General features: G+C 37.0%; 1 protein-coding gene across 4 annotated transcripts in view; it reads left to right on the forward strand.

The window, feature by feature from the left end:
- kdm6a (lysine (K)-specific demethylase 6A) overlaps positions 1 to 14,285 on the forward strand; it is a 72,247-nt gene that overhangs the window by 11,236 nt on the left and 46,726 nt on the right. For all 4 annotated transcript variants that reach the window (XM_079821679.1, XM_079821677.1, XM_079821678.1 and 1 more), the window contains exons 3-5: positions 7,413 to 7,521; positions 7,606 to 7,655; positions 11,693 to 11,751. In XM_079821679.1, coding sequence (XP_079677805.1) covers positions 7,413 to 7,521; positions 7,606 to 7,655; positions 11,693 to 11,751 — 218 coding nt within the window. The remainder of the gene's footprint in view (positions 1 to 7,412; positions 7,522 to 7,605; positions 7,656 to 11,692; positions 11,752 to 14,285) is intronic.

Here is a 14,285-nt window from a genome sequence, read left to right on the forward strand (position 1 = left end):
ATTGACGTCAGGGTTCGGTTCGTTTGGATGATGTGAACGCTGTCTTCCGAACTTGGGTGCGCACACGTGAAATGTACCCGAGTCAGCTTAAAAAGGTGTTCTGGGGTTCGGTTCATGTGAACTCCGGTACGGTTCGCTGCTGATGTGGACGCAATCGTAACTAAATTGCAGAAGTGAACCGCTATTAATGACTTATGATTTGATAAAAAATGTGTTGATGTGAGGTTCACTCATTTTCCTGGCGAGTGTGACTGATGTACTGCAAGCAGAGAGCTGTATTCTCATTTCTGCTTGCCTTCATTCTTGAGAGCATTTGCAGTACATTCGCTGCATATAGACGCAAGTGCCATTACGTACTGAAGCTTTGGTAACAAAAACAACGCTATGCATTTTGCCACCACCTCGCTCGCCGTCGTTTCCAAGAACAGGGGAAACAGCTGCTGCTTTTACGCAAGCGCACCACGGTCCAGCGGGGGCAGGGGGAGGGTGGAGCAATTGAACTCTGGTTCGGTCCAGGCAATCAAACCAAGTATGAAGGCACCCTTAGTCATTCACGTTTAATTTGGATTTAAGCTTGTTAGATGTAATGAAGTAAATATTTGACATGTTAAACGAGTTTGCCTTTTTTAAAGGCACTATGAGGTTGGGAATTATTTTTTTAATTTTTTTTACTCAATAAGGGAGTAAAATATTATTACAATTTAAGGCAGGGCTGGCGATATGGCAAAAATGTCATACCACGTGTTTTTTTTTTTTTTTTTTCAGACAGGATCACGATCCACGATCTTATTATGATTCTTTCTCATGTTGGTTTTTAAGACTATTTTCACCGAGCAGTATAGCCAAACTTGTTTCCCTATTTTAAACATTTTGCCTTACAAGGTTATAAAAAAAAAAAAAAAATGACAGACCATTTAGGACAAAGTAAGGTGGGCAATACAATCAAAATCATATTATTTTATCTTTCTTATTAAAAATAAGAACAAAGATGCAAATGACAAATTATAGGACAAAAACAATATAAGATGCACATGAAATAATGACTGGATTAATATTCCCAGCTACAGTTGGTATATTTACTCTAACAGTAGCATTCAAGTAAGAAATTGATTAAACAAATGTAAAAATAAAACAACGTAGACTTGCATGTTGTAGACAACTGTATGAATGAAATATACGCATATTCTTAAAGATACTGTTCTGAAGTTATTCAGTCAAGAGTGATTTTCTCTTTCTTTGTGTTTTGTTTCTGATTAATGTTAATGACACAGACAGATGCCGGTTTATTAGGCTGCTGTCACTTTAAGACCTGATGCACGGATCTGACATGCATTTAAAATGTTTACATTCGTTTAAGATAATATTATGATCTGTCTTCAAAGGTAGATTGTGGAGACATTTTAATCATTCTCGATCTAAAATCGTACACCCCTAATTTAAGTGTTTAAAAAAAATAAAATAATGACAGCTTAATTTTCAGCATCAGTACCTCAGTCTTCATTGTCGCATGATCCTTTGGAAATCTTTCTAATATGCTGATTTGGTGTTCAGGAAACATTTGTTGAAAATGGTTGAGCTGCTCAATATTTTTGTGGAAACCATGAAAACGTTTAATGGTTCAAAAGAACGGCATTTCCAATTTGAATTGGAATTTTTATAAAAATTATTATTATTATTATTCTATTATAAATGCCTTTATGGTCAGAACATTTAATGTGTCCTTGCTGCTTTCCCTTTTTTGCCCAAAAATCCAAACTTTTAAATGGTAGTGTTGTGGCTGCTGCTAAATTAGAAAGCATGTTAAATAATGCAGATATTAGGCTACAGAATATTTTATAATGTGATGTATGGTTGGATTGAGCATTAGACTTGTTTAAGTGCAACTAACTGCTAACAGAAGTATCTCAGAGTAGATATTTTTTATATCATTATATATCAGCGTTGCTGGAGTATCTAATGGTAAATATGACTATGATAAAGTTGATTGAAAAAATGATGTGACAGGCCCAATTAGTTTGTCGTGTAAAATTGTTTACCAAGTTCAAGACAAAATGGGCTGCATTTCCCAAAAGCATTGAAGACCCAAGTAGATTGTAGAACCATTGCTACAAATGGTCCCTGCGAACAACTTAGCTCGCAGTGCTTTTGAGAAATGCAGCCCTGATCGATTTTTCCAGGTGGCAGGGCTGTACTTTAACTTTTTTTGCACATAGTTTTGTAGCACAGCCCACAAAATTGTAGCACATGTATAAAACGTCTGTTACCATGTCTGAAAAATGCAAAAAGTGCTATACAATACAAATATTTAAGAATAAAAATAACAATTATTATTATATTTTACAGAAAACATAAATCATTAGAAAGGTCTAAGGTTTTATAATAAAATATTAAATAATGATTAAAAAATGTGCCTGTAATGTCTTAGTCCCTCCAGAAAAACGCGATTATGCGATCGCGTGATTTAACGCATAATCAGCCAAAGTCCGCATATTCATGCGGGGGCCGCATTTTTTCAAATACGCCGCACTTTTGCCGCATAAATTGCCTATTTCCGCGTGCAAAATATGCGGGGCTATCATGATTTCATAATCCCCGCATTTTCGTTGCAAAAAAAGTCATATATATTAGCAGAAAGTTGAAAAAATTTCGTTTACTTCACACAAGAGCCGCCATTTCCGCCTATTGCCATGGGAACGTTTTGAAGTGACGTGATTACCCGACGCGAACGTCATCGAAAAGCTTCAAACCCCGTGGAGAAACCATAGATACCGGTGAAACCATGATGAAGCACAAACTCCCATTGGCCAACAAAAATAACAGCAAAAGAGCAAAGCAGTTTCCCTGTGTGCTGACTGATTTCAAAACACAGCTTTGAAGCGTTATGAATCAATGAGTCGATTCAGCGGTTTGAAGCGTTATGAATCAATGAGTTGATTCAGCGGTTTGAAGCGTTATGAATCAATGAGTCGATTCAGCGGGTTGGATCGCCAAAGTCACGTATTTCAGCAGTTTGACATGCGATCCGAATCATGAATCGACTCGATGATTCATAGCATCATGATGCTGTGTTTTGAAATCAGTCATCACTATATAAGTCGTTATTTAGTTTTTTTGCACACAATAACTATTATCGTCGCTTCATAAAGTTATTGTAGAACCACTGTAATGAGATGGACTTTGTAACAACGTCTTTAGTAGGCTACCTTTTATGGGTCTTGAGAGTGTACATTGTGCCAATGGAGGCCTTTCTGAGCCATCGGAATTCAACTAAAATATCTTAATTTGTGTCCAACAACATAAAGGGAAGTCATTAATGACAGAATTTTCATTTTTAGGTGAACTAACCCTTTAAGAGATTGCACTTTGTGCATTGGAAGCACTCAAATGTCTGTTTTGTATAGCGACATCTGTAAAACAGGAAGTTATTTATAAATTTTTTTCACAAGTTGTAGCATATTCCTTTTGTAAAGCTACAGAACTTGATTGACTAAATGTTTTGTAAATTTGAGATGAGAACTTAAATATTCCAGCACTTTCTGTGATGTAGTGCTTTTTTTCTCTTTCTCATCAAACCGCAGTTTTTGCAAGTTTCCGCAATTTTATCGCATAAAATTGCATAAATATCCCGCATTTTTCATCGCATTTTTTAAGAAAACGTGCCGCATAATCAAGGATTTTTGCCCGCAACAATCACAAAAAAAAGCCGCATTTTTCTGGAAGGACTGGTCTTAAGACAAAAATTATTTTATCTTATGTATTCACTGAGAATGAAAAAAAGTACTGTACACGTCTCAACACCGCAAATCTATCACTGTACTACAGAATATAATAAAATAATTTCTGCATCATTCTGTGATGTGAAGCCTTTCAGATTACAAAAGTAGGTTATTTCAAACACTCGATTAAATGTTCTCTTTTGTTGGACAACAGGTTTGTAAACGCTTCTCATTACAAGTTCGGAAAGAGGTTGTTGCTTTTTTCTAATGCACATTAAGGGGGCTTTAACACTGGCCACGTTTGCTGTGGTCATGCCCAATCGCGGTTGTTCCCGGCGCCCCCCCGCAGCGCTGGTCTGGTTTCACACTCAACTTGATTCTATCGAGCCCTGGTGCACTTGTTCATCTTACGTCATCAAAAATGTGCACGGCGGATGATAGAAAACACACTGCCGTAAATATATTTTATATTTTAATTAATTTGGTGCTATTATGCGCAGCTGAGTAAACAACTCTTGGGTTTAGCCTACTGTATGTGCGTCGCATGAAGTTCATTTGTTGCCCTGATGGCAAGCATATGCGCGAATACACTCGTTTCCAAGGTAAATCATCAACACCATCATCCCTTACATGTGTTTTATTGAACTAAATACATTGTAATACGCTAAAACACTTATGCAGGTTACGTTTCTTCCTGAACAAGTGCACACCCGGGTCCGTTCCACGTGAAACGCGGGACAGTTCGAGGTCCACCTCCTCCAGATAGTCTCGGGTACCCCGGTGTGCACCGAGCCCACGATTGACAGCTTTTACATTAGCAATTTTTCATGCAAACCGTGCCTCTTTTCGAACTAAAATACCAATGAATCCATCTAGGGCTGTAACGATTTGACCAAAAATAAAAACCTCGATTAATTGAACATTTGACCTCGATTACGATTAATGAACGATTATTTTGCTTTTCTTTTTTTTTTTGCCCTCACAAGTTTTTTGAGTAAGTTCCTGATAAGGTTTGTACTGTAAATATTTTCTACTATTAAAGGTGGATTTTTTTTTTTTTTCTAATGAAAAAGTGCATTTCTTTGTGATTTTAAAATACTTGAAGGAAACGGTTCACTTTCAGCAGTTATTGTCTATGGAGCAGATTTCTGATACAGATAAAGATACAGATAAATTAACACTGTAGGCCTACATTACATTTATTTGAATGCATTAATGAGAGAGTGATTGTGTGTGTGAATTACTCATACTGTCTCTATTCATTATGAAGCTGTGGTTTGTACTTACTTCAAAGGTATTAAAATAACGGTTGAGTTTCTAAGCTATCTACTTTAGTGACTTTACTTTAGTCACAGGACAGCGTTGATCCTGCGTTTCTGTGCTCCTCTGTGTGCGATCTTCACGTGATGTGCGAGCTTCTGTCTGAGTCTTCGTTTGTCACAATAAATCAGGCATTAGTTCAACATAATACACATCTGATGGTCGAAACTTGCTTTAATGTTCAAACTGACAGGGCTTAAACCACCTACAAATGACAACTTTGCGAGAACGCAGGTGAAAGAGGTCTGCCTTCAGGGCGCGCGCGTTGTCGCGTTTAGACGCATTTACTTGACAAACTTTAAGAGCACGAAAGTGAAAGCGACTTCGGGGCTTGCGCGCGCCGTCTCTGTGTGTGTGTGTGTGTGTCAGCGCGTAGGCTATAATAACAGCAATTAACTGACCTGTATAAACTGTGTAAAACATGCAGTTACTATAGTGATTCTGGGCATCTATAAACACAGATAACTGCTCCTGCATCTCTGTGTGCCTTCAAACTGCACTTGATGTGACTGACGGGGCGGAGTCATGTGAAAACCGAAATATCGGTTTCGGTTATTTTTCGATTAATCGTACAGCCCTAACTCCATCTCACAGTGCATGCAGAGATAGAGCAGCATTTATTGCGAACCGATCGCCCTGAACAGTGCTGCGTATCATCTACACATATATATATATATATATTTATTTATTTATTTATTTATTTATTTATTTATTTATTTAAAAATTGAAGCGGTTTTTCATAATTTCACAAAGACAAATCTCGTTTTTGGTTTAATTTCAGTCAATCGTGCAGCCCTAGATTAACCTCACACGAGCACAAAACAAATTCTCCCTTCACTCAAACAAGCTCTAGTCTCACATGCTAAACTGTATTGCACGCGTGCTACTGGGGTAAATATATTCAACCAGTAAATTTGCCTGCTGTCGGTACTGGAGAAATTAAGAAAATACACTTACTAATTATAATTGATAGATGTTATGTCTGGCAAATTCTATCTTTGCCAGCCGTTTCTATATGAGATAATATTAAACCATTTGTCCGTGATGCATTTTTGCCATTCGCAATCCAGAAGAGAGAGAAAGCGAGCGAGCTCTGTCACGTGGAGCTCCAGCGAACACAACACCACCGTCAGCTTTAATGAGTGAGGATGGCCAAGAGAACTACACAAGAGTGTAGTCTTCTTAAACTTTAGGGATGTGCTGTGATATTAATCTAATTTTATTTTCGATTTTGGCTTTCAAGAATTATAAAAAGATGATATGAGGTAAAACTATTCCTATAGCCGTGTTCCGTCGAGCGCGACATCCTTCCCTTCACAGCCTTGCGCTGTCATTTCTCCTTAAACCTAACGTCAGATTCAGTGATTGTTGTAAACTGCAGTTTCTACTGTTGCTAAACGGCGGGATGTTTGATAATAAAGAGCTATTAAATGCACAATAATCCGCGCAAGAGACGCTGTTTCCAACTTCAAGGCGGTATATGTGTGTATGCTGCGAAATTGACTGATTTGCACATTATATTGTAGGCTTCGTGTGCGCATCTAAACCATCAAATAAACAACAAATAGCCGGTGTCAAAATGACCGGATTGGAGAGTAGTTATTTTAACAGTTTATATCTTAAATGGGCGTAAATAGTTTGGAGAAATAGGAGAATATGATATTAGGCTATTAGTTCTACATTCGATCGGTCTTAAAGGGGCAGCGTCTAATAAACCTGCTGACGATTGAGCCATTAATTCGAATCGAACAAAAGGCAAATAGAAAATATTCACATGTCTTGAATTAATAACTTTAGCTTTTATAAGCATTAATCTATCAATTTATACAGTGAAAACTATGCAGTGTTATTTTACATTTCATTGCTTTATTAGATTTCTTTGTAGGTTTGTTCTTTCTAAGTAATATTAATGTTAGCAGACCTTCCGAATGCCTGCACACTGGTCCATTTACAAATAGATGTTTTATATTTTTGTTCAAACTTTGCGGTTTCTTTTGCTATAGATATTTTACTTTTCAGATTATAAAGCCATGTTAATTATGTTCTTAATTATGTTTTTTTTTTTTATATATAAAAAAAATATATAAAGTATAATAAAAAGAACCGTTAAGAATACTGTTAAAGTACCGGATCGATAAGCAGTATCAGTAAGAGTAGTAATACCATTAAAACCTTAAAGATACCGATCCCTATTAGTAATACAGTGGAAATTAGTAGATTTGGTTAGCATGTTGATTTACGGTGTGCGCCCCTAAAATTTCTGGTTGTGCCCCTAAAATTTTCAGTTGGGGGCCACTGTGCTCCTAGTGAAAAAAGTTAGTCTGGAGCCCTGGGTGGTCATTCTGACTTGTTTCGTATTTGCTGTTCACTTCACAGGCTGTTCGCTGCTATGACGTCTACATCTTAAAAGCTGAAGGAAAAGTGGAGCCAGAGGTGTTTTGCCAGTTAGGGCACTTCAACCTTTTACTGGAAGATTATTCTAAAGGTGAGTTCTGACTTGAGGAATATTTATGTTATTCATTAAAAAAAATGTGACAATCAGTCTTAATCTCTTTTATTCTCTCTTCAGCATTATCTGCATACCAGAGATACTACAGTTTACAGTCAGACTACTGGAAGGTGAGGGATGCTTGATTCTCATTTATTGCACACTGGCACAGTTTACATTTGCTGTTAAATTCCTCTATCAAGTAGACCGCGCTAAATACAGGTGTTGACAGGGTCCGGTGTGTTTTGGAAACTAATTTTGATCCTATCACAGCCACTCTCTAATGTGGTCACGGACAAATGCAGAGTTTCAATTTTGTGTTTTGTTTGGGGTGGGGGTGGGGCACCTTGGGGTATAAATAATTTTATATTATTATAAATAATAATAAAAGAATTTAATAATTAAAGGATTAAAAGGGATTTAAGGGAATACATTAAGAATGGTAAATTAAGTTCTGGGGCTAATTGTAGTAGGCTAATAAAGTAATCTATTTGCGAATAACTTTAAAAAAAATGTGCACATTCACTCTTAATCGTATGTGTAATATGTAGGAAATGAAGCGGGGTTTTTTTGCCTCGTCGTTGTCACATTCATTTATGAATTACATGAATCATGACCGCATTGTTTAATTAAAAACGGTGAAATTCCATAAAAAGTAGTTTGCATCACTACATAACATTTCTATCATATAGAACAGTTGTCTAAGACTTGCATCTACTTACATCTTTCCACAAACTCTTGTTGCGTTTTGAGTCGTGACAGTAAGACCCGCCTTCTTTGATTTAATTGGCCATCTCGATCATTTTTACATTTTAGGTTAGACCACTGAGCAACCTAAAAAAAATTACAAATAATTGTCATCCTAAAAACAATCAGCCTTACTTATTCTACACTAAAAGGATCTAATATTACCAATAAAATGAGAAAATATGAATTATTTTTATATATATATATATATATATATATATATATATATATGCGTAGAGCATAATCATGTGTCAAACAAGGGTTTTAAACTTGAAGTAAGCGAAGTGATAACAATGAATTGATAAATATTTTACACCAGGGCTACTTGCATTCGGCGCTACTGTAATAGATGGTAATTCCAGGTGTCTGTTGTTAGTGAAAGCAATACTGTTTGATGTGTTTGGCTAGGTGTAGCTGTCTGTAAGAAGGTTTTTGAATGTGGAATTAGATCCTGGGGGAGTGTCAGTAATGGCCTCTGACAGTTCTGGGTTCCAAACACAGTTTCCTCCTTGACGTTCTTGGCTGTGAAATTTTCATGGCAGAGCAAACTTTCACCGTGATGGAGTGCTTTTCACTTCAGATACGGCTGTCGACTGTAGAAGTGTCATCTCTCACATATCAGGCGCTAAGCCTCAGCATACGGCTAATAGAAGCTGATTTCCAGCACAGATGGACTGAATGTTCTTTTGTGAGTTTTCTTACCGTTTCTACTAAATTAATTACATTTTTGAATTGACACTATTAAGTTTGGATGGCTGCATGGAAAATTTGCCAATGGAAACATTGCAGAGCGCACCTGTGGAAGTTGAAGATTTATTACTTTCTGCAAAGTTTTTTTCTTTTCCCCTTCTGTTTAGGAGTCAGAATAATTTTTTGTCTTTTAGAGTCAGGGCTGGTTCTAAATTCGTACATGCACTGAAGGGGTTAAGGGTGCTGTCTCAGCAGTCAGACAGCTGTGTATGATTTGTGCAGGTGTGAGGAGCAGCCATGTGCAGTACTGTCAGCCTGTCAGAGTGATGCACCATGCGCTTTGCAGTCAGTTCTTGTCTGGCGCTCTCTTTCCCCGCTTATCCTGATTTTCTCACTGCTGTTTTTTTAGAATGTGAATAAGTAGCGTGTGCTTTCATGCCAGTCATTAAAACCCCAGATCATTGTTGCATTCCTGATAGGATTTGAACAGAGCAGGACTTCATCTAAAATCCAAAATCTGGTTTATACTTTCAAGACAGTCTTGTCATTTGTAGTTGAACTCCACTTGCCTACCGCGGCACTAGATCGTTTTTTTTTATTTATTATTATTATAGTAATAAAATCATTTAGTTCAGTTAGAGAACAGACACTACAATTAAAAACTGAACTTGTCTGCTTAATACAGTGTGAGCCAAACAAGAGTCGCAGCAGGGCAGGAGTCAGATTTCATTTATCACGAGAGCGAAGAGCTGACAGACAAGATGATCGCAGAAGATTTGGTTTCAAAGTAAAATGTTAAAGCGTCTATTTAAGTGAGTTTGTCATTGTACTGTTTTGTTGATGTGTTTTTCATTAAGAATAATAGGCTAATGAACCCACAATTCAAGCAACCCGCCCCCGAATTGGTACTAATTCTAAACCGAAAGTAAAATGAGCACAGCCACACGGACATTCATTCATGGCTGCACTGTCATTCATTCACGGCCGCACATTGCGCATACATTTACGGCTGCACTGTCATTGAACTAAAATGCCTATGGAAGCTTAACTTTCATAGGAGTTCATTGAAAACTCTTGCTTGAATGTTATTCCTTGAATGCAAAGTCGTTTGAAATAAAAGCGTCTGTCAAATTAGTACATCTAGCTACATCTACCCTGTTTTTTGCAGTAATGCTCTGGTTAATAGAACAGGCTGACATATACATTGGCATTAGGGGCTTTCGCACCAGGTAGTTCTAGAAACTAGCCACCAGGGTGCTTCCCTGAGAACTAAAAGTTCCCCATGGAACATTTTCCTGGTTGCATTCGCACCACCAGTAGGATCTCTGAAATGACATAAGCCACACTTGTCGTTGTGACTTTTTTTATTTTGATGGCACGCCGGACCTTTTAAAGCTACACTGTGTAACTTTTTTTAGTTTATACTTAGCTAAAAACACTTAGTTCTTTCAAAAATATGTGCTCATTAATGTATATTTACTTCTTTCAAGTAATAAAGTATTCTCGTAAGTTTATAATATGCCATTGAAAATACATATGGGTGAGGGGTTCGAATGCAGGTCGCCATGTTGCCCCTCCATCTTGAAAGTACATTAGCCAAAGAGGGACATACCCGTAAATTCAAGCTTTGCCTTTCGCGTTTTACCACTGGATGGCACCGTGTCGAATGTGGACGAGGTCGAACTGGAAGCCATGCTAATCTTGGACTAAATCGGCCACCGTAGGAGTTAAAACTAAATCGGAATTGAGAGGAACAGAAACTAATATTCTCTGGATGGTCATATACCTTTTCACCGCTAGATGGGGGAAAATATCACACACTGTAGCTTTAATTTGATGGGACTGAGAGCGCTTGAGCACACAGCTCTCACATTCTTCGTTTTCATTAGTTTATAATCTGTTTAATGGTTCTCTCTAATGCATTATTAGATACTGTTACACAAAGAAAGCAGACCGTATATAAAAAAGTATTAGCGTTTGAGTATGAGCTGTCATTGTTACATCACTGTTAGGGATGGGCGATATCTTATTGTTTGCGTTAAGTTCTCCCCACAATAAGAATGTCTTCCTGCGATAATAATGATAAAGCCTAGTTGATGACGCGACCCATTTGCAGCTCAGGTGCAGAGCGAAAACATCTATAGTGGAAGCTGCAGGGGAGCTTTTTGTTAAACGAGGAGCTATCTCTACAATCTGAAACCTGTACACACTGGGTGACTGGGTTTTTGTGTGTGTGTGTGTGTGTGTGTGTGTGTGTGTGTGTGTGTGTGTGCCCATACAGCCCAGTCCTATTCTACTTGCTAAATTACTTTTTCGTCAACTTACTATCTAGTTTCATCAGCTAGCGAAAGTTCATTTGTGGGGAATACAAGCCGCAGTGGCTTTCAGTTTGAGTCACACTCTGCCTCTAAGCACAGATGATAGGTTAAGACACGATAATGTTTAATTGATCCATATTGTCTTGTGCATTCAGTTATGTAAATATAACCTTTTGTGGTTGCGGGAGATGAAGACTTTCCACCTATAAAGTTGAACACTTGCTCATTAGCCGCAGCAATTTCTATCCCCTGCTGAGTGCAGATGTGTCCTGCTGTGTGGGTAAACCATCTTTACTCATGCTTAACGTGCCATCCTTTATCAGAAAGTCATTTTGCAGGTTAATTCGAATATGATGAATTAATGAATAGTTTGTTTTCTAAGTTTCTAACTCTCAGCTCTTTTTTTTTTCCAGAATGCTGCCTTTTTATATGGCCTTGGTTTGGTTTACTTCCATTACAATGCTTTTCAGTGGTAAGTACACAATTACAATGTATTCTGTGATGCATTTTTATTTGTTTTCTTATGCATTCCATCTGGTTTCTTTTTTCATCTGTAACAGATTGTTAAATTATCATCCCTAAAAGCATTTTTAATGACCTGAAGCATGATGTTGATGCTTTCTCATCATACAGACTGATTTCAAATTCTATATTTTATCCTACCCTTGCTTGTCCTGTTTTAGTTTTTTTACATTGAGCCTTTTATGTTTTTCTGGTGTTAAAGATTGCAGAATGTGTGTGTATTGTTTTTCTGTTGATGAATAGCAGGTTTGTGTAAAGTAGGGAAATGCAACTAAATTGATTTAAAATCATATTTGCGGTATGTGATTAAACCACAAAATGTTGGCAATTAAATATATGGCTTCAAAGTAAAGGGGCTCTCCATTTGTTTATAGTCTTCTACAAATACAAGTGTGTATGTTGTGGCCGGTTTTCAGTGTTTTTAGAGTGGCTTCCAATATGGGCGTGATCCGCAGACTCTCTCTCGGGAGGTGATCTGAGTTTGGTTCACTTTGGGCCGTTATGATTAAGTCAAGCTTAAAGCATGGTTGTTTGCATTCATAGCTTTGCATTAGTGTGTCTTTGTCGTTCTGCGAGCACAAAACTCTAGTAATTTATGGTTTATGACCTTCTCTGTCCTCGGTTCTTTAATTTGAAGCTTAAAATTGCGACACTCTATTGCAGTTTTTCAGCTCCTTTTGCCATGAAAGACATTACTGTATGTGCAACATAACTGTAGTATTTTATAACCAAGTCATAAAACTGGGTCAGGATTGTGTGTTTAAAACATGCAGTATGCATTACGCATGGACAATATCTGTCCATGTTACTATAACATTGGAGATTTACGTTTTTTTGGGATGCAGATTTTCTTGAATCAGTTTAATGTCTTTAATAGTTAACGCAGGTTTTGTTTTGTCAAATATTGAGGATTTATAAGTATATGCTTATACTGTATCTAGTCAGGTGAATTTTAGATTACATTTGAGATCTGCCAAAGACTAGGGATGCACCGAAATGAAAATTCTTGGCCGAAACCGAAAACCGAAAAAGAGGAAACCAAGGCCGAAAGCCGAAAACCGAAACACCGAAATAAATTATGCCAAATATTAGTACCATTGCATTTATCGCTATGAATGTGTACTAACTTTACTAAAATCAAGGCATTGCAATTGCATACATTAATATTAAAGTTTCAAAGAATAAATCAATTACAAGTTATGCCAATATTTATTTAGCACATTGCAACAATGCACAGTATAAAATAAAATTCAAACTAAAATGTTTAACTTGACCCCACTCATTTGTACATTAAATAATAATGTACAGGCCTACAGAAAGGTTTTTAAATTAAATGTTCTCTCATAAAAACAAAGTGCATTTAGGTCTAGTGCATTTAAAATTGTTCTCTGTAGGACTACAAGAAAGTGCATTCAGAACAAGTGCAACTGCTTAAAGATACAACTATTTTCTCTGTAGGCCTTCAACATAATAGTGTATCAAAGCAAAGACTGCCATAGCCCATATGTTAACTGTAGAATAGGGGTGTAGCAGTACACAAAACTGACGGTTCGGTACAGCAGTTTTACAAAATTGCTTTTTATTTATTTTTATTGGTTAACTGAAGAAAAAAAAAGTCTGTCCTTAAATGAATTAAATTATAACTAAAAGTTTATTGAATATATTGCTCTAAACTATATAGGGAGCCCTTACTTGCACATTAATATTAAAGGTTAAAAACAGAGCCCAAACTATTAGCCTAAATTCAGTTGCTATGTATTTTTAGGTCTAATAATCAACACTCAAATAACATAGTACACAAACATGTACACTTCACATAAGGCAGTTTTTGCAATAACTTCTAAATCTAATTATAAAATAGTTTTTTATCCAATTCGTTGTTGAAATATAATCATTTATACACAGTGTCTGTCATTTTATTTAAACATACATGAAATAATCAAGATATCATTAACAGGTTAAGTAGAATATAATGAATATAACGGCTAATATAGGTCATTTATTTAGTGAAAGAGTTGATTTCTCTAGTGAACTAACAGCTGTGGACACTGAGGTGCCTGAGGTAAATGTGATGCTACATGACTGTTTAGTTTACAGCAGTTATATTGAGGTCTTTCCGCCGTTGAAACACTGATTGAGCGATTACACCACATATATACACATGACAGTAAGTTGTAATGTATCCTCAACACACCTTAGATGTTCATTCATGTTTATTCTTTAGGAAGAGATGATCGATCGCGCTCACAGATGATCGCGTTCACGCGCGCGCGCTGCCGCCAGATTGAAGTGTGTTCCGCGCTTAAAACATGCCCACTGTTAAAGATTGCGTTCGGTTTCACAGTGAAGTCTGGTTCTCTTCTCATCGAGAACATGAGCTCTCGCTGTCAGTGCTTGTGCATGAAGCAGACGTGGGTGTTTCTCAGATATACTGAAACACGTCCACACCGCAGACATGTTGCTTCAGACAAGCACGTGCAGGTC

This window comes from Gobio gobio (genome assembly GCF_949357685.1).
Source record: "Gobio gobio genome assembly, chromosome: 7".
In the NCBI taxonomy this organism is placed as follows: Eukaryota; Metazoa; Chordata; class Actinopteri; order Cypriniformes; family Gobionidae; genus Gobio; species Gobio gobio.